This window comes from Panthera leo, chromosome A1, assembly GCF_018350215.1.
Source record: "Panthera leo isolate Ple1 chromosome A1, P.leo_Ple1_pat1.1, whole genome shotgun sequence".
Classification (NCBI taxonomy): Eukaryota; Metazoa; Chordata; class Mammalia; order Carnivora; family Felidae; genus Panthera; species Panthera leo.
In genome coordinates this window covers 91,086,186-91,108,986 of record NC_056679.1, presented here as the reverse complement: position 1 = coordinate 91,108,986, position 22,801 = coordinate 91,086,186, and the positions used below count along the sequence as shown (strand labels likewise).

The following is a 22,801-nucleotide window of genomic DNA, read 5'->3' as shown; positions in this document are numbered from 1 at the left end:
TCCTGGAGTTTACTTTGAGGGAAGGCTTTTAATCATAAATTCAGATATCTTTAGATGATATGAGACTATTCAAATTTTCCTTTTTTCCCTCAGATTTTATGTTTTGTCAAAGAATTTGTAAGTTTCATCTAAATTAACCAATTTATCAACACAATGATGTTCAAAATACCTCCTCATTATCTCATTATCTTTTTAAAGTAAGATTTGTAATGATGTTCCTTTTACATTCCTTATCTTAGTAAATGTGTATTTTCTTCTTTTCTTTTTTAAACTAGCGTTGCCAGGGGCATCCCAATTCTAATCCATGTTTTCCAAACAACCAAATTTTGGTTTTGTTGATTTTTCTCTACTAGTGTTTTCCATTTCAACAATCCTGCTCTTACATTTATAATTTCCTTCCTTTCTATTTTTGTTGAGTTTAATTAGCTGTTCTTTTTCCAAATTTTTTGAGATAGATATTTCCATGATTGGATCCTTCATCCCTTTTTTCTAATGAATGTGTAAATAAGGTTATAAATACCAACTTAGTCATGTTAGCTACATCCACAACTTTTGATACATTGTATTATCAATATCATTTTGTTAAAAAATATAGTCTAATTTCTGCTGTTGCTTCTTTTTTGAACCACAGATTATTGATGACCATATACTGTTTAGTTTTAAAACGCTCATAATTTTTCGAGCTCTCTTTTCCAGTGTGGTCAGGGGACGTATTCTGTATGATTTCGATCTTCTGTATTTTGTTGAGATTTCCCTATGGCCCTGCATAGTCTGCTTTGGTATGTCTTTTTTTTAAATGGTTATTTATTTTTGAGAGAGAGAGAGAGAGAGAGCAGGAGAGGGGCAGAGAGAGAGGGAGACACAGAATCTGAAGCAAGCTCTAGGCTCTGAACTGTCAGCACAGAGCCTGACGTGGGGCTGGAACTCAAGAACCATGAGATCATGACCTGAGCTGAAGTTGGACACTTAACCAAGTGAGCCACCCATGTGTCCCTGTTTTGGTATGGTTTTATGTTGCACTCATCAAGAGTGTGTATTCCTGTTCTTTGGCGTAGTATTCTAGAAATTACTCAGGTCAAGTTTCTTCATTCAAGTCTTCTGTATCCTTATCCCTGTTCTTACCTATTGTTCTATCATTTACTGAGAAGAAGATGTTAAAATCTTCAACTATAATTGTAGGCCTTGTCAATTTCTCCTCTTAGATCTGTCACTTTTATATAGTTTGAGTTTTTAAGTAAAATCTCTTAACTTCTAAAGTCGGAAAACTTATTCAAAATTGTTTTGTTTTAAAGGGGGGAAGCAAACAATTCTGGAACCCCACCTTGGATCCTGTCTGGTCTTTGGACTGCCACCCCAGGCTCTGCCCATTTCACCACCTCTGACTTTTGCTGTCCCATTGGGGGGATGCAGTTTCCTGGGGGGAAATGGCAGAGGCCAGGATGGTTTTCGATGAGCCTGAAGGTCACTAGCACTTATGCAGCCTCTCACTGGCTAAGGTGGTCTTGGCCTCTCCCCATCCTGACACACTTCCCAGCCTGGACCATGGCTGGCCCATGCCCAGCCTCTCTCCTTTCTGTGCTTTACACAGGCGAGGCTCACCTTGCATGCCCGAAGGCCCGAAGTCCTGCCTTGTGAGGAAGATGGCATGATCGTGGTATTCATCGTGACCTGTGTCCGGCTTCTGCTGGAGGTAAGCCCAGCGGCAGACGTTCTCCAGGCTCTGAGAGGGGTTCCCAATCTCAATGAGGCTCATGGACTGCAGGGGGCAGGAGAGATGGAAATGAGGGCTTAGCGTCTGGTGGACCAGGTGGGAGCTGAGAAGGCTGTAGTGCTCACAGAAGCCCTCTGTTGGGGACCTGGTCCAGGTGGCACCGAGCCCAGCTCCCCTGGGGGCCCACCTCCCACTTGGCTCCATTCTTCTGAGTGGAGGGAAGGTTCCCCGCTCACACACACCTGCAAGAGTTTTCACACAAAACCACTGCCTGGTTTTTAGGTGAGTTGTGGAGGCAAAGCTCTGAGGCCGTCTGAGGCTTCACACATTCCATTCCGTCTATGCCATTTCTAGAGGTCCCTGTGGGTCTCTCAGGCACTTATTCTGTGGCAGCCCTGGGCAGGAGGCAAAGGCAATGTGGACCTCATGCTGAAGAGCTCACAGTGCTGGCAGGGTCCAGGGCAGGGGAGACAGAACTCCCGATATGGTGTGTAAGCCCAGAGCAGGGGAAGGGAACCCTATGCTTTCCCCGTTTGAAGGTATTACAGAAAACAACACAAATACAGTGGAGGAGAAAAACTGCAGCAGATCTAGCAAAGGAGCCACACAAAGAGCAGGGGCATAGCAACCATTCCGTCAGGAACCACAGACAGGAAGCCACCGGGAGAACCACGCCCCATTTGGTATCATGGCGCACACCAGAGAGCCAAGGCTGGCTGAGGGACTGGCAACCTCGCAGCTCTCTCTGCACCGTGACATTGGCATTCACTCTCTAGTTCAGTCCTCAAAACCACCTTGAGAGGCAGGAAGCTGAGGCTCAGAGAGGTCAAGTAACTTGCCTTAAGTCACACAGCTTGGAAGCCTAAAACCAAGGCCTATATTCAACTCTCTGCCCTAAACTGCCTCCCCAAACAAAATACACACCATACTGTCCCCAAAGCAAGGCTCCTACATGCAACATGCTTCCCTTTTCTCTCTGCTACCCTCACAGCAGGAAGTGAGCGTGTAAGCTCCTCTCACCTTGAACTCCCACCACCGAACAGTTCTGTCCAAGCAGAGTCCTGAGCATGTACTTCTTCTTCTCTCTCTCTTTTTAATGTTTATTTTAATTTTTGAGAGAGAGATTGAGAGTAAGTGGTGGAGGGGCAGAGAGAGAGGGAGACAGAGGATCTGAAGCAGCCTCTGTGCTGACAGCAGACAGCCTGATGCAGGTTTCAAGCCCGCAAACTGTGAGATCATGACTTGAGACAAAGTTGGACTCTTAATCGACTGAGCCACGCAGACACCCCCCCCCCACTTTTTATTTGAGAGAGAGAGGGCGAGCACACAAGTGGTCTGGAGGGGCAGAGAGAGAGAAAGAGAAATAGTCTTAAGCAGGCTCCAGGCTGAGATTGGAGCCCGGTGTGGGGCTCAATCCCACAACCTTGGGATCATAACCTGAGCCAAAAATCAAGAGTCAGCTGCTCAACCGACTGAGCCACCCAAGCTCCCTGCTTCTTCTCTTCAAGGATCCATCTGTCCGTAAAGCAGAGTTATGCATTCCTTAGTAGACATGTCTGAAGGTGGTCTGTTTCTTCCTGGTCACTGCCAGGGTTCTCATGCATTATCCACGTCAATGACTTACAAGATGGCACACCAATTCCCAAGCCCCGAGCACAGAGCACCTGGGAGCTGAGTGTGCTCGTTATAACAAGACAAAATGAGTCCTGATGAAGTAGAGTCACAGACTGGAATGACAGGTCTGGTGACCAGGACCTGCTGGACACAGGCACAGAGATGGCCAGCCCAGAGGAAGGTGCAGCAGGGGGTGGGAGGTGGAGCCCACTCTGGCCAGTGAGCTGTGAGCAAAAGTGACCTGTGTCTCTTCCTGGTTGGAGTGTTCAATTGCCCACATGAGACCCTGCAGAGATCTCTCCTTGCTGTGTATGGTGGACAGGGTGATGGCATTCAGCGCACGGCTACCATTGGCAAGCAGAAATGGGTGCCCGGAGCCGCCACATTGGATTTCTCAGGGCCAATCTTTAAATCTGAATTTTATAAAGTAAGCCTAGCTCATAGTAAATGTTGACTCAAATTAACATAACAAATTATGTGGCCCAAACAAAACACATCCGCCAGGTTACCAGGTTGAGAGCCCTGGAGTAGACGACCTCATGCAGACAGCCCCCTTCCAACACATCCTTCTCGGCTGGACCCGACACTGGCAGGCGCCTCCTTCCTCCCAGAAATTCCTACAGTTCAGCCCAGGCTCCCAGCCCCTCTGGCAGCCAGAGTGATTTCGCTGCTGCGGCAGGATAATTTATTGAAATATTGATTTGCGTTTTGTTCTTGCCTTGTCTTTGCCCATTTCAAGAAGGCAGCCTGCCACCTGCGTTCTCCAGGCCCGTGGGGGTTTGTGCTGCAGGGTCTAGAGCAGGGGTTGTCTGGGATCCCCCCACCTCTCGGCTTTTGGGTTCTGAGGAGACTCCCCGAGGAGAGGGCCAGAGAGAAGGGCTGGGAAGGGCTGCACCAGGACAAAGTGGTCCTGGGGGAGGTGGATCTCAGAAAACAGGGGCTGTGTACTGGGCCCTGGGAGCCTGCAGCCCAGATGGGACTCAGAGATGGAGAAGGGTGATGTCAGCATTTGGGCACCCAAGATGGAGACCTGCTTATACATCTTATTTCTCTGCCCACGTCCCAACTTTCTCAAGGTTCTGGCCCATTTAAGATGGGGACAAAAGAATCTAGGACTGGGATTCTCATCCATACTGGGTCCGGAGCATTCAGGAGGGTGTGGGTACCTAGGGGCCAGCCTGTGACCTGATACCGACCTGTGCACCATGGCAGGCAGAGGGCCTCTGGGTCACTGAGGAGGGAGGGGACATGGGAGAGGGACAATGTGGAACAGGAGCTGGTGCCATATCAGCAGAGTTAGAATCACGGGGTGGCAGGAGATGAACAAGAGAGGTGTGGGGGCTGGCAGGTGGAGGAGGAGGAGGCTTCTGGCTTCAGTAGAAGTGGCAAGGAGGCCCACGGGGGAGGCTTGAGGAGAGGTCTGCGAGCTCGGGGTCCACGGTACCTGGGGACACAGTCAAGGGACTGTTTTCTCCTGTCCAGCCTGCTTGCTTGGTATGAGTTTGGCAGTTTGGCTTTGGGGAGCTCTCCCCCTTATCTGGGTGCAGCCCCTAGGGGATCAGTCCAAATGCTCTGCCTGCCCCTGACAAATCAAAGGCTGGCCCAGAATCTGAGTGAGGCCAGAGGAGCTCAAAAGGACTGGACATCAGCTGAAGCAGGTTTTCCTGGAGAAACCCTGGAAGCAAGTTCCCATGAGCACCTGCTCCCTGCACCCCCTAGGTTCAGCCTTTCCTCCACCTGCTCCTCCCACATGCTGAGGGACTCCTGACAGAGTTATCCAAATAGAGGGCCCAGGAGAGGTGTCTGGGCCAGCCCAGGTGGGTCACGTGGGCTCTGACGGTTCCTCCTGAGCAACTCAACCCCCGTCTCTGCCATCCAGCCACATCCACGCAGACCTCTGATGGGCCTCACTCTGGGAGGCACCACGGACCCGCCCTGTCTTTGCTGTAGACCACAGCCTATGAGCTGTGACCCTCCTCCCAGCGAAGAGAGGAAACAGCTATTTCTCCCATTTGTATCTCCTTCCAAAGTGCCAGAGAGAGGATGGGGGCGGGGGGGGGGGGGGTTGCCTGTTTCCATTAAGAAAGATTCTCACACCTGCGTTCCAGCCAGCCCTCAAGGCACCTGTCTCTCGGCTGTCTACTCGTCTCTGCGCGGGTTTCTCTAGGAAAACCTGTTTGTACAACTCTCCCGTTCCCACCTGTGCTGCGATGGGGACCATGCGTGAGCCCTGCAAGGGGCTGACCGCAGCACCAGCCGAGGACCTCACAGATGTGACGGTCCTCCCCCGGAGGGAGCTGCGGGCATCAGCTGTACAGAGTGAATGCAGCTGAGTGGTGGTCACGATGTTTGCACCGTGGAAGGGGCATTTCTGCACCCCCAGCCTGGGTGGTAGCTCCAGGTTTACAGAAATAGTCTAATTGAAGCTGTACAATTGCCCTAAGATATATTTTTTGGAGGTGGAACCACATCAGGGACAACAGAAGTAAACAGCTCCCAAGTCCTGCTACACAAGAGGTATCTGCGGGCCTGGAAGCCCCGCTGCAATCGGAAGTGTTCTATTCCCGGGCTGTGACGAGACACGGGAAAGGAAGGGCGTAGCCCAGACGTGGCCACCAGGTGGCGCTGCTGTCACAAGAACGGTCTCTCGCGCGCCGGGCCGGCAGGCAGGGCCCCGCCCACCTCCTCCCAACCCTCTCAGGCTGGCGCTGCAGCTCTGAGCCTAGGCATGCACAGGGCAAAGGGGGATTTTGAAGGCCAGAGACAACCTCTGCGGTCCCACCCTTAACACGCCAATTAAGACCCGTTTAAAAATTCTGTTCCAATCATTGCTTTCTGACATTTCCATTGTTTGCCCTTGAATGAGCTGAATTATTTATGCCCTTCCCTCCTTCAGTCAAGAACACAGGAGGGAAACTGGACCAGTAGCCTGGAGGCTGGTCTTCTAGGAATAACAGCGCCATGGGGTGGCTATACCAGTGCCGCCACATGTCAGAGAGCCCCACAGACCCCAAACTCGCCCAGCAGCTTACCAGGGCATGGGCAGGTGACAGGTGGAGCTCACCTGGGCAGCATGAGAGTCCTGGGGTAGGAGACCTGTTCATGTCTCATCTGCTTGTGTTCTTGAACAAGTTACCTCACTGTGCTGAGCTCCCCATCTGCAGAAGGGGTACAACCACAGTACAGAGCCAGGAGTACAGGGACTTCTGTCATTGCCACCCCTCACACCCATAAGGCAGCTGAGGTCTAGCACAGGTGAGTGATGCCCACGGACATCACAGTCAGAATTCCTTAGACCTTTCCCCTCCAACGCTGAAAGATTCCTATGCGTGCTCCCCACTTGGTCTTGACTTGGTCTTTCACGACAAGATACCTTATGTTCCTCTCTGATTGTCCCCAAGTCTCTGATTTCCATTTGCTTTTGATTTCCATCATCCGAGGAAATATTTAAAATGAGAACAGTTCAGTAGCTCTGGTGCCTTCTCAAAAAAATCAATTGAAAGCCAGTTGCTATGCAACCCTCAAGTGTTGCCGATGTTCTGCTCCCTGGCTGATGGCATATTGTATAAAATAAGATAATCTCTTTTCTTCTGTCTTCCTTCCTTTCTTTTTTTTTTTTTAAGAAATGAGGGAAAAAACGTTGTTTTAGGAAAAACTTGAGATAACTTAGAAGCTTCTCATAAGCTGGAAGACAAACAACATGGCACGCATGTAAGTGCTACTGATTTTATCCCCTCTGGAGCCTGGTGGGGACCCGGAGACAGGCTCTGGGGAGCTGGTCTATTTCCATCACGATTTGGAATGAATAACAGGATCTGAATGCCTGGGCCACTTTCTGCCCCAAGTCTGGCTCTTGGCCTCATAGCTGCCCCTGCCAAGAGAACCCCCAGATCTTGGGGGACACAGCTCAGTCCCTTCTCCTCACAGGAGTCCCTGCTACAGTCATCTTGGTTTCATGATGCTTAAATCCTTCTGGGCATGGGGGATGCCCTCCTTGATAGGGACACATGAGTTCCTTAAAGAGCAGCTCATCAGAATTCATCTTCACTGTGAGCCAAGCCCCATCTCCAGACCCTCAATCTAGAAGCCTGTCCAGTCTCTCCCTGAACAATCATTCCCTCCGACACGAATGTTGGGCCTCTTGTTCCTCAGACCCCAGCTGCGCAGTCAGTTGCCTGGCCACGCCACTCCATCTGGGGCCACCCCCAGTTCTATTTCCTTCAAGGTGCTCCCCACTCTGAAACAAACTTGTTTACTTGTCACTTCACGGGGAGTTCACGCTCCATTCGTGTGACCTGCTCTTCCTGTTCCTAAGACGACACCCCTGGCCGCCCCCTGCCGTCCCCTGCCGGCAGAGACCTGCAAACAGGGCCCTGCTCCCAGTGGTTGTGCAAAGTGGGATCTGTGACTAGCGGACACACACTGTTAACCGTCCACAATGAGACGAGTGCCAAAAAGGGAAACCTGTCCAGCAATTTGATGGTGTGGTTTTATGGGAACGGAATTTAATAATAAAAAGTCTGGGCTGGTATTTTTGTATATCTTGGTTTTGTCACATTTTCCTTTTCTAAGAATTCCTTTTAAACATATTTTCCAGGACTACTGGTCAGCGATGGGCCCTCGGGGCTGAGTGTTCTGTGTGCCGGCTCAGCGACCTCAGCCCTAAACCTGCTCTTCACAGATGGTCACTTTCCTGTGTTGTCGGGTCGCTCCAGGCCAGCGGGATGTTGCTCCTGAGTCCTGAGGCTGACGACTCTGCTCTCTTAAATCAACCAGAGCCCACAGCTAAGTACGCTGCACCAAACCTCTGTGCCCAGGGTGGCACACCCTGTTCCAGCAATGCTGGACCAACAGGTGGGGTCTGCACTCAGTCCCTTCACGTCAGGGTATCTGGACAGCACCAGCGGTGCCTTCCTGACTCTCCTGAACCCCTGCCTGCACTTCTGCCATGTGTCCTCCCTCAGGAGATCGAAAGCCACACCCTGGAAGCCCTCACACTCCAGCAACCTGCCCCAGGAGGACCGAGCATCAGCCAGGCCCTGTAACTTTCTGGAATCCCCCAGGACACACTGGCCATGACAGGCGATAGCCCTTTCCACAGACCTCCACCACAGCCTCATGGGCCCCACCTGGGCTCCCAGGGGACAGGCAGGGCAGGGCAGAAGGTGGGCAGGGCATGGGTAAGCTTTGCTACAGGAGACAGGTCAGCCCAGCTGGATCCCCAGGGGCAGCAGAGGAGCAGGGAGCATGCCGTCCCTCTCGGCCATGCTGGGGGTACCGGGGATGGGCAATCCCCCACAGCCTGCGATGACCTCTATCCTGACTCCTCTGATGTCACTGGCAGAGGTGTGAGGCTGGGCTGCTGAGCCCTCGGCTGGGGCCCAGTAGGCGCTCTCTGGGTTTAGCTCTGAAAGCGTGCTTCCTGCTCCAGATTCTCCCTTCCAATTCCTAAACTCCTTCCCAGTAGGAAGTCATGGGAGCTGGGGTCCCCCTGTGCCCCTCCTGGTTGCCACTGTCCAAGTACTGGTCTCACTGAAGCTACCCTACTGCCCAGGTGAGCTCCAGCCACGCACCTTGCTGGTCGTGACCTCCAGGCAGCCCTGTGGCCCACCCACTTCCCCATACCTCCCTGGGAAGAGCCAGACAATGCTCTCCACTCTGCCTCTGGGAGACTTGGGGTGAGGGGTGTAACCACATGGCCCTGGCCTTGAGGGAGGTGCCTGTACTCCTGGGGGATTTGGCCTCACCTGCAGGTAAGGTGGCAGCCTGCATTCTAGCCCAGATGGTTTGCTCAGAGGTCCCTAACCAGGAGACTGGAAGAGCCCCTGGGCCCAACCGCAGGAAAGGTAAGACAGTGACCCTGAGGGCAGAAGAACCCCTCCCCTCCCCAATTGTCTCCGAGCCTCCACAGAGTTGAGGTGCCAAGTGAAAGCAGAAAATCCCTTCAATGTCCTCCTTCAAATTAGGAATAAAATGTTGGACATGACAGAGCCCTGTCGCATGCCACTGGAGACTCTACTCAGGTGGATTCAGTTAAACGGGATTACTTGGATTCTGCCATTTTTAAGTGCTTTTTAAAAAATGTAAACTATTTTTTCATAATTAAAAATGCACTATTTTGTGTAGAAAAGAAACATGCTTATCATGATAAATTATGAAAGTTCAGTAAAATACAAAGAGGAAAATAAAAATCCATGGCCTACTGCCCAGAGAGAAAATTAGTCACCTTTGATGTATTCTTTCCAGTCCCTTCTGTACATATATTTGTACACAAAATTAAGATCATACTATAAGTTGGGGCACACAGGTGCTCAGTTGGTTAAGCATCTGACTCTTGATTTCGGCTCAGGTCATGATCTTACAGTTCATGAGATCAAGCCCCACATAGGGCTCTGCACTGACATCTCGGAGCCTGTTTGGGATTCTCTCTCTCTCTCCCTGCCCCTCTCCCCTGCTCTCTTTCTCAAAATAAATAGAAAACATTAAAAAAAAAAAAACTTAGGGGGTGCCTGGGTGGCTCAGTAGGTTGGGCATCTGACTTCAGTTCAGGTCATGATCTCACGGTTCATGAGTTCGAGCCCCACATCGGGCTCTGTGCTGACAGCTCAGAGCCTGGAGCCTGCTTCAGATTCTGTGACTCTCTCTCTGCCCCTCCCGCACTCGCGCTCTGTCTCTCTCTGTCTCTCAAAAATAAATAAACATAAAAAAATTTTTTTTAAACTTAAAAAAACCCCATACGATAAGTTATATTCTGTTTTCCAAAAGCAAATAAAGTTAACTGTATGCTGTAACAATTCCCCAGTGCTTTGAAAGTGGGATTTATGGGGCACCTGGGGGGCTCAGTCGGTTAAGTGTCTGACTTCAGCTCAGGTCATGATCTCACGGTTGGTGAGTTCGAGTCCTGCTTTGGGCTCTGTGCTGACAACTCAGAGCCTGGAGCCTGCTTCGGATTCTGTGTCTCCCTCTCTGTCTTCCCTTCCCCTGGGCACACACTCTCTCTCTCTCTAAAATAAATAAACATTAAAAAAATAAAAAAAAATAAAGTGGGATTTATTAGCAGCCTAATATTCTACCACACAGACGTATTACAGTTTATTTAATTGGACCCCTGTTAGTAGACAGTTCAGATTTTTCCCAGTTGTTTACACTTAGAAATAAGGCCATGGCCTTTGTCTTTTTCTTAAAACTTTGTCCGCAATTCTGATAACTGCTTTGGGATAGAGTCATAGAAATGAACAAGGCGGGTGGCCAGCAAACAGGAAGAACCTTTTTAAGGGCAGTGGTGAGTACTGTCACATTTCCTTCTAGAAATGTGTACCTACTTATACTCATACCAGAAAAGGGTAATGCTTTACCCATCCAAGCCAGCAGTTAAATCCCTCTTTATAATCTGAGCACAGGTGATCCTTTAAAAATGTTAAATTGCAGGGTGACTGAGTGGCTTAGTCAGTTGGCGTCTGACTCTTGGTTTCAGCTCAGGTCATGATCTCACAGTTCATGGGGTTGAGCCCCAAATCAGGCTCTGGGCTGGCAGCGTGGAGCCTGCTTGGGATCCTCTCTTTCTCCCTCTCTCTCTCTGACCCTCCCCTGCTCGTGTTCTCTCTATTTCCCTCTCTCAAAATAAATAAACTGAAAAAAAAATAAAAATGGCAAATTGTATTCTTTATTTGATTAATAGTACAGTTAAAATTTTTTCCTTCTTTTTTTTTTTTTTGCCCATTTGTATTTTTCTTCTGTAAACTGTTTATACCCACTGCCAATTCTGTTTCTCCTATGGTTTGTAAGAGCTCTTCATATATTAGGGTATCACTGCCATATTGCGAGTGTTTTTCATGCTCGTGCTTTGTCTTGTAATTGTTTCTGGAGAGTTTTATATTTTAAGTGTTCAAACATATCTATCTTCCCCTTTACAATTCCTTCTATTGTACTTACGCTTAAGGAGCCCCCTTGACAACCAATATTTTCTTCTTGATTTTTGTGGTTTAAATAGTTGAATGTTTTATTGGCCTGTTATTTATCATATGTTATTTTTATTTATTTATTTTTTAAATTTTTTTTTTCAACGTTTTTTTATTTATTTTTGGGACAGAGAGAGACAGAGCATGAACAGGGGAGGGGCAGAGAGAGAGGGAGACACAGAATCGGAAACAGGCTCCAGGCTCCGAGCTGTCAGCACAGAGCCTGACGCGGGGCTCGAACTCACGGACCGCGAGATCGTGACCTGGCTGAAGTCGGACGCTTAACCGACTGCGCCACCCAGGCGCCCCTATCATATGTTATTTTTAATTTACTATACATGAAATTTATATTTGTCATATATTTATTTATAACACTTAATAACCATTTCATTTATATTTATCACATGTTAAGTTAAATATATGAAGTGTTTTCAGAGCTCCATAGTTTATTCAATTGATCTGTTAATGCTTATGCAAATACAGTATGATTTTAATTATTTTCACTTTATAAGATGTTTGAAGTAAATCTCTCTTTATTTGCTTAGCTTTTGAGGCTTTCCCATTCAGTCTTTTTTTTTATGTTTATTTATTTTGAGAGAGAGGGACAGAAGGAGAGTACACGCACGAGCAGGGGAGGGGCAGAGAGAGGGAGGGAGAGAGAGAATCCCAAGCAGGTTCCACACTCTCAGTGCAGAGCCTATTATGGGGCTCAATCCCACGAACCATGAGATCATGACCTGAACTGACATCAAGTAGGATGCTCAACTGACTGAACCACCCAGGTGCCTCTCCCAGCCAGTCTTGACTGGCTTATAAGGCTTCCAGATGAATCTTAGAATCATTTCACCAAATTTCCAACTACTAATTTAGGAAAAATCAGTATCTTTACTATACCCAGTCTTCCTGTAGGAACAACATATGTCTCTGCCTTTATTTTTATTTCCTTCCTATCATTAACAATGTGCAATTTTCAGGGCGCCTTGGTGGCTCAGTTGGTTAAGCCTCCGACTTTGGCTCAGGTCATGATCTCACAGTTGGTGGATCTGAACCCAGCACAGGGCTCTGCACTGACAGTGCAGAGCCTGCTTGGGATTCTCTCTCTCCCCCTGTCTCTGCCCCTCCCCTGTTTGTGCTCACTCTCTTTCTCTTTATATCAAATAAACTTTAAAAACAAAACCATGTGCGATTTACTTACTGTAGGTCCTGTATCTATCTTGTTAGGAATGGGCCAGATATTTTATATTTTTGCTTACTTTTGTAAATGGAACTTTTCTTTCCCTATTACACCTACTACTAGGGTATTGTGGGTTTGTGCAAAAATTAGCGATCTTTATAGAATTATCTTACAGTTGGCCATGTCACTAAACTTCTTTAATTAACTCTAAAAGCTTTACAATGGATCCTCTGGGTTTTCCAGGCACATAATCATCAGCAACCAATTAAAATTTCATCTGTTCTTTTCTGATATTGGTTCCATGTCCTAAGACATTATCTAGAATTTCCAGAACCTCAGTAACAAAGCTACCTTCTGGTCACCACGTTTACTGTAACTGCCTCAATGAGGGCAGCATTTCCCAAAGTGAGTTCTGTAGAATGTTGACTACGTGAAGAAAAGGGTTCCACTGAGAAACAGGTTTGAGAAGCTATGTGTAGTGATTCACTTCTTGAGATTCACTGTGCACATTTCTGTCGTAAAGTCTCTGACAGATTCTTTGACAAGTCTTTCACAGACTCACTGGACTATGGAACCCCTCTATTTTCCCGTGTAAATGTCTGGGAGCATCCTATGAATTAGCTATGCAGACGCTCTTAGGGACATGTGCTTCTTTTCTCCACCTTTAAATAAAATTTTGGTTGTCATGTTACCATCTGTTACTAGTTTTCACAGATTTTTGAATACTGGGAGGTACTCTCTCAGCAACTATGCTGCAGACCATGCCCTTGCCCTGTTGGTGGCTTCAGCATCAGGGGCTCCTGGGAGCTTTTTCTAAGGGGCCCCCCATTTGGCATACTTCACCATGCACCCCCCACTCATGCTTTTGCAAGCAATACTCATCTCTTCTCTCCAAGCCCCAGGCCCCCATGCCAGCCTCTCCTGCCATCTCTACTGGGGTGGCACTCGGCACCTCAAACTCAACACATCCCTGTTGAACTCATTGCCTTTCTCCCTCTGACACCCCGATTCTCTTCCTGTGTTGTCCATCTGAGTGGTTGACATCAATCAGCATGCACCTGGCTGCCTGAGGCATGGGCTCAGGGTCTCCCCACCTTCATCCACTTAGAACCCGCGTCCTCTGGATTTGGCCTCCTACAGTTCTCTTCCATCTGCCTTCTTTACCCCAGCCTGTGGCCATGGTCTCGGTACAGCCCACCGCCGTCCTCCCTTCAATGGCGCCCGCACCCTCCTCAGCCAGGCTCCCACCCACCATGCTGCCCACAGGAGTCCAGGGATCCTCTTGGAAATGCAAATCAGATCCTGGAAACACCCCTCTTCTGGTTCTTCTCCCTTTTACTCCCTTCCAGTCAGTTGGCCTGACATTGTGAGGGCTGCCTGCCTCATCTTCCCCCCATGAGTCCCTGACCCCCTGTTATCATTGTTTCTTTGTCTGTACCTCTGCTTTAGAAGCTCTTGAGGTCAGGGACCACGTCAGTGGCCCAGCACAGAGCCTGGCACACAGAAACCCTTCAAAAACTATGGGTTCAATTACAAGCTTTTGTCATTCGGCAAACGAATGTGATGAATTATATGAACAGACTTCCTGATATTCGACAATTGCCTTATTCCCAGGATAAACCCTATTTTATAGTGCTGGGAGTTTCTTTTTCTGCATTATTGAATTAAACCTCAGGATTTTTTATGTCTATTTTTAGAAGGAAGACAGGTCTGCACATTGTCTTGGACATGTTACCTCTGGCAGCTTTGAGTATAGGAATCACACTGGCTATAAAAATAAATTGGGTGGATGTCAGAATATATATATATATGTATATATGGTGTGTGTGTGTGCTCTGAAACGATTTCCATGGTGTTGTATTATCCTTGCTAATAATTCCTTAGAAATGAATAAGAATGCACTGGCAAAAATAGATGATCTGACTCTCTATTTAGAGGTAATTTTCAGAGAACTCTGAAAGTGCTAGAGAACTTGAGTTCCCTCCATGGTTATGGGACTTATGGTGTTTTCTAACATTTTCAGCTTTGAAATATTCTCATTTCCCAGGAAATCCTTGGCTTCCCAGGGTGTCCTCGTCCCTGACTCAGGGATACTCAACTGTTCACCTTCAGGTTCTGACATTTCTGCAAATGTCGGCCTGTTGGTCACACAGTCTATCTACCTGCTGGCAGCTGTGAAGGGGAAAACAACAAGAAAAAATGGCTTTGGGTGGGGACAATTTAGCACAGAGCCTGCTGGGGTGTAGTTAAAATAAACGAAGCTTTGCTTCCTTGAGCAATCAACACATTTCAGGCCGAATTGAGAGCCAAAGCTTTGCTACCACTAGGAAGCAATTAACAACACACAATTTCCAAATTTTTCTTTTTAACCAATATGGGGGCAACCAGGGGCAGAGGGGACGCAAGCTGCCACCTGGTGCCCAGACCATTCTGTGGCTCTCCAACTCTATCTACTTCCATGCCCTTGGCCAACCTGAAGTTTCCCATTTCCCCCCTCCAGCAGTAGAGAAAAGGGGTGGGGGATCTCACTGTGTCCACACCTCATGCCAAATTTCTGAAAATTCTCAGACACTGAAGGATGCTGGCTGGAGGGCCCCAGGTGGTAATGGAGGGGCTGGAAGGAGCTGGTCTGGGGAAGGAGAGAAATGAGGGGGGGTGCAGAACATGTGGACAGCTACTCCACTGGGCCATTCCAAAGACCCCTGCCTGTGAATGGAGGCTGGGACTGGATCTCTGGGCTAGGGTCCACCCTCAGCTTCCCTTCCCAGGGAGTGCAGCACCCCAAACCTGGACACAGGGCTAGAGAGCCTCCCTAAGCCCTCCAATAGCTGGTCCACCTCATCTGCTGGCCATCCAGAGGGAGGGGGGTTGAGAGAGGACCCAAATTGGGGGTCTTCCAGCAGCGGCCTAGTGTGGCAACTGCCCCAAATGCCTTCTCTTCTGTCCAGATAAGCATCCTGGTGTAGGTTACGTTGTGTACACCCTTTCTCATCTTTCAGTCTGTGTTTCCTCTCTCTCTCTCTCTTTATGTCAGAGGTTTGCATTCACTAAGGTTCTCTTCTTGATTGGTTCAATTATTTTTATTTCCTAATTTTTTAATTTCTGCTTTTCCGAAACTACCTCCTTATTTTTGTCCTCCTTAGGTTTTTGGTTTGCAGTTCTTATGGACTTTTGTTCTAACATTACTGCAGGGTCCATGTGTATTCATTCTCTCTTGTGTAATCTTGGAAAGCACCTGCGAATTTGCCTCTGAATACAGCTTTGGCCACACTCTATATTGGTTTTGATCTGTAGTACTATCACTTTCATTAATTTTCCCAGCTCTAATAGTCTTCCCAGCAGGTTGTTTTTTTAACTTTTCAAAGAAATTGGACTTTTTATTTCAGTTCATATATCCCTTCCTTCCACCGCGTTTTAGGGCACTGAGTCAGAAAAGATAGCCCGGACAGTTTCTGCTGTATAAAATTCACTGGAATTTTCTTTACAACCTAAAGTACTTTTGTAATTTTCAAGTGTTCTAGGATTCCTCAAAAAGGAGTCACACAGGGCAAAGAAGAAAATGATAGAACTACTAATTTAACTTTATACATTATTATTATTTTATTTGAAACTTCTATGCCTTTTAAAATGTAATCTGTTAAAGATCTTAAAAAGAGAATGAAAGACTCCCGCGGTTAGTTTTTTTCCAATTTCTGCCTTGTTCTGACAGTCTTCTTTGATACATCTTATGTTCTCCCAGGGGTGCATGAAAGAGCATAACTGGTGTCCTTACTGTGGCCGCTTCTACTTTAGAGGGACATGCTTCCTAGGGTAAAGAGAGTGGGCTCAAGATCTACTATTCCTGGAATTCATCCGGCCACACGAGCCCTCCATTGTCATTTTTTATACCACGGGCCTTGTAGGTTGTGTGCAGTTCGATTTTACTGTTGGAGACCAAGATTCTTTGCCTTTGAGCAGATGAATTAACCCTGTACCTAATTACCATGCCTGATGATTGATTTTTGTACATACTGAGCAAAGTCAGACGATGGAGTCTAGAATTTGGCTGCAGGGTGAGAAGCCCAACTCCGCAGGAGCCAAATGACACTGGCCACTCACCCAGAACACCACCAACCCACTTTAAGCCTCAGGGTTCTTATCTGTGAAACGGGGATTGTCATATATCCGCCTACCCATCTGCCCTTGGCTTCAGTGAGTTAATACGGGTAAAGTACTTCTGACTTGCCCAGCACAGGGCTTCTTCCTTCCTCACCATCTTTCCTTTCTCTGCATCCCCTTATCTTTCTGTCTCAGGTCTTGGGTCACTGTCTCTGGGGGCTTCCTACCCCAGCTGCACAGACCCCTGCACGCTGCTAGGAAAGACAGCACCAAGCTTGACAGCAAGAGAAGGTAGGGAGGGCAAGAGAGCCCAGTGAGGGCAGAAGCCACACAGCATAAGGAGAGGAGAACATGGGTGGAAGAGGTGGGAGGGAGGGGAGAAGTAACCTGTGTTTCTGATGCTTTGATGTCTGGGGCCATGCTGACCCTCCTGGGGTTAGCCAATTCCTAGAGATAATAAACAACTCGCTCTGGAGCATGCTTTTCAAATGCAAACCAACCAGTTCAGAGTCCACACCCCCAGCCACCTCCTTCATTGGGCTCTCACCACCCTGCCTGAGTTACTCAGGGCAGGTACTAGCCACCTAAGACCCAGAGCCCGCAGGAATTATTCACGCTGGCCAGTCCTGTGCCTGCTTACTCTGCCGCACCCAGCCCTTCCTGTGGAGACAACAGTCCCCCACTCCTTCTGCCTTCTGACCCATCCTGGTGCTGCCCCAGTGGCCCTGTGTGAATGATAAACCGACTTTTCCATGGCAGTCACCTCCTAATCATCAGCTAGCCTCTCCACACATGAATAATAACAAAACCTACATTATAAAAGCAGGGGTGAGGTGAAAGGGGATCAGGAATATGGGGGAGGCTCACGAGTTTCTTGTCTCTTCCAGGTACCACGGGCCAAGCTGGGGACAGGCACTGAGGTTTTGGCTTTCAGAGGAGACCCGTGCCTCACTGGAGGGTCCCCATTCACCCCACAGAGATCACGAGAGTTGGGGAGGCTCCACTGTGTCTGGAAGCCACCAGCTCACTCACCTTCCCGTAGCTAAGCAGGATTATCCGCACCAACACGACATTGATGTGGGCCCCCAAGGACTCGTCATGATAGATTTCGTTGACCTGAAAGACAACCAGGGAGGTGTCAGCAGGAGCCACAGGCCTGAGGACCACCTGCAGATGACAAGGTGGAGCCCAGGGGAGGCTGTCAACCCCCCCACGCTGTGCGGTGCCCTCCACAAACAGGGATGACAGTCCCTGTCTCACAAAGCTTAACAGCAAGATGCCATATTTGTCACCACCACTAAATTGGATTGCCAGAAGCCTTGCCATGAGGTCACAGGGGCAGGGTGCACATCCCTAAATGTGGGTCAAACTAGACTTTTTAGTCCACAGTGAGACGATAGCTCTAAAAGCCAGTTTATAAGAGAGAAAGGGGTTTTTGTCTCCAAAGTATTGCTTTATCTCTCACAGGCAAAGCCTGGCCAATTTGGCTCACAGTCTTTGACTGAAAGTCATGGTGTGGAAGCCAAGAAGGCAGTTACACGGAGAGGTCCCGCTGCAGCTGGAGGGGGCAGGAGGGAGGAAAGTGGGAAGAAAGACCGAGAGGAATGACTAGGCTTCACTTTACTCCTTCCACCCCTGACCTCCAGCCCATGTCTTGAGTCACGGGTGGGGGGTGGGGAACAGGGCAGGGAGCATAAAAATAGCCCTGATATTTGGGAAGAAATCAAAAGCAGAGAGGGCTTGATCCTGCTGTCTGGGACCTGGGAAGGGACAGGTTCATATGGAGAAGGGGTGGCTTCAGAGAGCCCAAATGGAGTACAGCTCCCAACTACACATAGGGGACCCAGGGATAGTGGGCAGGATAGCTGCAGGCTGGCTTGTGGGTTGGCTTCAGAGAGAGTCCAGGGGGTGCTGTCCTGTAGGAGGGCAGACGTTGTGTGGCCACGGCAGAGAGAATAAACCCTGAATGACCCCAACTGCAGGGCCAAAGCCTGGAGGGTCAATGCCCAGGGCAGAGCATGCTGGGACAGATGTGTGCAGATGCAGGGTGGCTAAGCCATGCACCACCCCTACCCTGAGGGAGGAGGGACAGGAGATGAACAGCCCTGGTATGGGCTGAATTGTGTCCCCTCAAGTTCCTAACCCCCAACATAATGCTATTTGGAGGTGGGGCATTTGAGAGGCTATTAGGATTGGCTGATGTCATGAGAGTGGGGTCCCCCACCATGTGAGGACATGGCAAGAAGGAGGCCATGTGCAAGCCAGGAAGAGAACCCTCACTAAGAGCCAAATTGGCTGACACCTTGATCTTGGATTTCTAGCCTCCAGAACTATGAGAAATTAACTATGTGCTGTTTAAGTGACCCAGCCTGTGGTATGTTGTTAGAGTAGCCTGAGCTAAGGCAAGCCCAGAGTCAGAGCTTACCCTCTGACCTGACTATTCCCCCTAAAGCCTTCTGAACAGGAAGAGCCTGAGCCACCTCTCAGGGGCCGGGTCACATTTTCCCTTCAATCCTGGAGTGAGGGTGGCATCAAATATAAGAACTAAAAAAAAGCTGCCTTTTTCTTCACCCATCAGCTTTGGTGTGTAGATGTCCATCCTGCCAAGTGTATAACCTCCTCCCCCCCACCCCAGTCCAGCAATGAGCCCCTTTATAGATTTGCAATGGGACTTCTCAAGCTGAGCCACCCTGGCCTTTCACAGGGCCCACCACCCCCCACCCCCGGGGTCCCGAGTTGCCTGGCCTTGGACTGTCCTTCCCCACGGACCTTAGCAGGTACCCAGTAGACCCAGGAGAAAGCTATTGGCCCCATTGCATGCCAAGCATCATGTTAGCATTTGGGATTCAGTAACCAGCCTGGAACTGGCCTTCTGTAAAAAACAGCTCCACCATCATGATGATGCTGATGAGGACCTTTAGAGATAGGCAGGGAAATTGAGGGCATATTAATGGTGAATCTGCCCTAGTGACGATTAGTGGGCTCCCTAAGGATGTGGCATTTCATCTCAGAGATAAGAAATGAGAAGGAGTTAGCTCAGCAAAGCAGGGATAGTGTTCCAGGCAAAGAAAGTAGCATATGCAAATGACCTGGGGGTCAGAGGCAGTAAAGTGTGTTCTAAGAACTGGGCAGGGGGAAAGGGCCTCTGAGGTCAGACTACACAAGTATTCAGGTAGTGAGAAGGATTCCAATTCTGTTCAAAGAACAATGGAGGATATGGAGCCCTGAGAGAAATATAATGACACTGCATTTTACAAAGATTACTCTGCCTCCTTTATGGAATGTAGATTGAAGTGCCCACTACAGCAGTTGAAGTGTCAAGTGTGGGGCTCAGATTTGGGGATGAGTGGAGAGAAAGAACAGATGTCAGGAGTGACGTGGACTAGAATTGGGGAGGGCACCTCCTATACAGCCCTGGGACACCCTGGGGCCTGCTTGGCCTCATCCTCTTGTTGGCAAATGGAGGTGGTCCATCTTTGCTCTGCATGGAGTCAGGGAGGAAAAATGTCCCGGGGTCATCTCTCAGAGCTTCCCCAGAAATGAGGGGCTTCAGCCTCCTTTGACACCCTGATAGTGCCTCTCTGGAGCCCATGTTCTAATTGCACTTCTCAGAGCTGGCCTAGGGGTGCATCCCAAGAGGACCTGGCTCCTCAAGTGCACGGTGAGGCTGTAAGCCTGTGGTGTTACAATCTTTACGAAGACAGGAAACCTGCCTTGATATTCGGAAGGGATTCAGGGCTGAGTTCACAAAATTATCTAGATCATTTTATGCTCCCAACAGCCCTTGGAGGCCAGAACGAGAGGTGGTCAATCCCACCTGAGCAAAGGGTAAGCTGAGGTTCTGAGTGAGGGTATGCTTGCTGGTTCCTACAGGGAGGGAGGTCCCCTTCCCAGTTCCTGGCCCAGATCTTGCCCATCAGGGCCCACCATCCTCCTGTTCCCCTGGCCCCTGCCACTGTGCCCAAAGGTAGCCACTCGCATCTTGGGTAAGGGGTCCCATGTCCTTGGATACTGAGCAAGCCTGACCCTGACTCCTGATTTGGGACAGGAGGTAACCAGAACTCCAGGGACCCCACCACTCAGTGCTAAGCTCTATGAGGCAGAGGCCCACATCCTGCTGGGGGTGGTGGCAAGGCGACCTGAGTCTGGGGTGTCAGGCCACTGAGCGCACACTGGACAGGGGAGGCCCTGCCTTCCAAGCTGCCTGTTGGCTGCCAGCTTGCATTGGCTGGGCTGGGCTATGGAGAAGCATACCCATCAGAGAGCCAGTGAGGAGGCTAGGCCATGGGTCAGGTTGGCAGCCAGGCCTGCTCTGGAGACTCCCCCAGCCACCCCCTGACCCCAGTCACTTTCAACTGCAATGAGCCTTTCATGGTTTCTCCCTTAGGAAGCCTCTGTCCCTTCCACGGGGGATACCTCTCCACATGGTCTGTTCCTCTAGGAGAGTCAGCGGGCCATGCCCTGGCCTCCCTCTATGATACCTCTCAGGGAATGCAGGGCAGTGCTGAGGAGAGGGCCACCCACCACCCTTTCCCTCTGCCGGTCTGAGGAGTGGGCCCTGCCCTGCTCCCCAGGGTGACATCAGCTTTTCAGGGGGCTGCAAAATTGCCTCAGCCCTGGAGCGCAGCTCCCTTCCATTCCCCACGAGATGCCGCACAGATGCTAGAAGCCAATGGGACCCACCTGTGCATGGAGACCATTGGGAAACGATGAGTCAAATTCCTTAATAGGAACACAGCTACAACATTTCTGCCAAGCAGAGAGCTGACAGACATGGCAAAAAGGGTCACTGAAGACGGAAGACAGCCTCCAAACATCTCCCTCACATTGTCCCACTCCTCCCCTGACCCCAACCCCATCTCCCAGGCAGGCAGGCAGGCAGGCAGGCAGCAGGGGCTCCCAAGTGCATTTCTGCCTCTTGTCCTGCCCACACCCCCACGCACCGTTCTTCAGGACGGTCACCACTCAGCAGATCTGGCCTCCTCTTCTTCTGCCTGAAACCCTCAATGGCTCCCCACTGCCTTTAGGAGCAGCCCCGGTACCTTGGCACGGCACTCGGCACTCGGCACTTGCAGCCCTCTCTAAGCTGGCCCTGGCTGGCTGCTCTGTGTTCCCCTTCAGCCACTTTGCCTGGGAGGCCCCAATCTCAACAGCTCCGCCTTCCGCAAAGCCTGGCTGCCCTCTCCGGCTGCTTGTGCAATGGAATTCCCTCTCCCCCTCTCCAGCCCCAGAATTCTTGAAATATCTGAAAAGCATCTGACAAAACAAAGTCATGGTAATAAATGTGTTTCAAAGAAGGGAGGGGGCGGTGACCCTCCTGCTTAATTCCCATCCACTCCAAGGCCTTCCCACTGCAATCAGAATAAAATCAAAGCCCTACAGGCTCTTCTCAGATTGCCCTGGTCTTGCTCACTGTGGTCCAGCCACTGGCCTCTGTGCATCTTGCACAGAGAGACCATCCCTACTTCAGGACCTTTGCACTTGCTGTGCCTTCTGTCTTCTCATGCTTTCCCCCCAACACAACTGTCCCAGCTCACAGTACCCCCTAAAGTAGTTGCTCCCAGCCTGGACTATGCACTTGATAAGAGAGGCACTGTTTCTCCTTGCTCACCGCTGTGTCCCCAGCAGTGTGAATGAATGAATGGGTGAGTAACTTTGGAGAATGTGGAACAATAGGAAATAGGCAGAAATGTGTGACAGCGGCAGGACTCATGATGCCCTGTAATGACCGAGACCCTAGCTACATGCCCAAGTGCATCCCCATCCCTACTCCACCCTCCTGGAAACCTGTGTGCTAGGGAGGCTGCTCTCCTCTGCTCAGACCACAGGGGGAGGGGAAGCCAGGACAGTGTCCTTGAGCCCTGTCTTGAGAAATTGATCCTGGAATCTTTAAACCTTAGGGGAAAATGTTCAAAGCCGCAGCCCTTCTCTGTGCAGAGAGAGGCCAAGGGCTCTCTTGTTTGGGGAAATACACTGTAATGTGCCTTTTGCTTATGCAAAGATGCGGCCAAGTTTCTGTTCTGGAATAGACAATAAGGAAGGACACAGGCTCTGCATGATAATGTAAAAGTTTGCCTTCTTCGTGGCATAGTTCCACCCTGGTGACCAAGGAGCCCTGGCAGGTGGCCTAACCCTGCTGGGCAGAGGTGACTTTCCCCTCTGCTGGAAGGATCTGGGGACAGGAGGGTGCAGGGAAGACAGGTCCAGGAGATGGGGCTCCCTGTAGGCAGAGCCATCGGTGGGGTT

The 22,801-nt window shown here is 49.6% G+C and overlaps 1 protein-coding gene across 2 annotated transcripts in view; it reads right to left on the bottom strand.

The window, feature by feature from the left end:
- Positions 1-22,801, bottom strand: part of ADAMTS2 (ADAM metallopeptidase with thrombospondin type 1 motif 2) — a 241,762-nt gene that overhangs the window by 57,685 nt on the left and 161,276 nt on the right. For both annotated transcript variants that reach the window (XM_042932778.1, XM_042932788.1), the window contains 2 exons: positions 17,588-17,671; positions 1,600-1,756 (listed from right to left, as the gene is read on the bottom strand). In XM_042932778.1, coding sequence (XP_042788712.1) covers positions 1,600-1,756; positions 17,588-17,671 — 241 coding nt within the window. The remainder of the gene's footprint in view (positions 1-1,599; positions 1,757-17,587; positions 17,672-22,801) is intronic.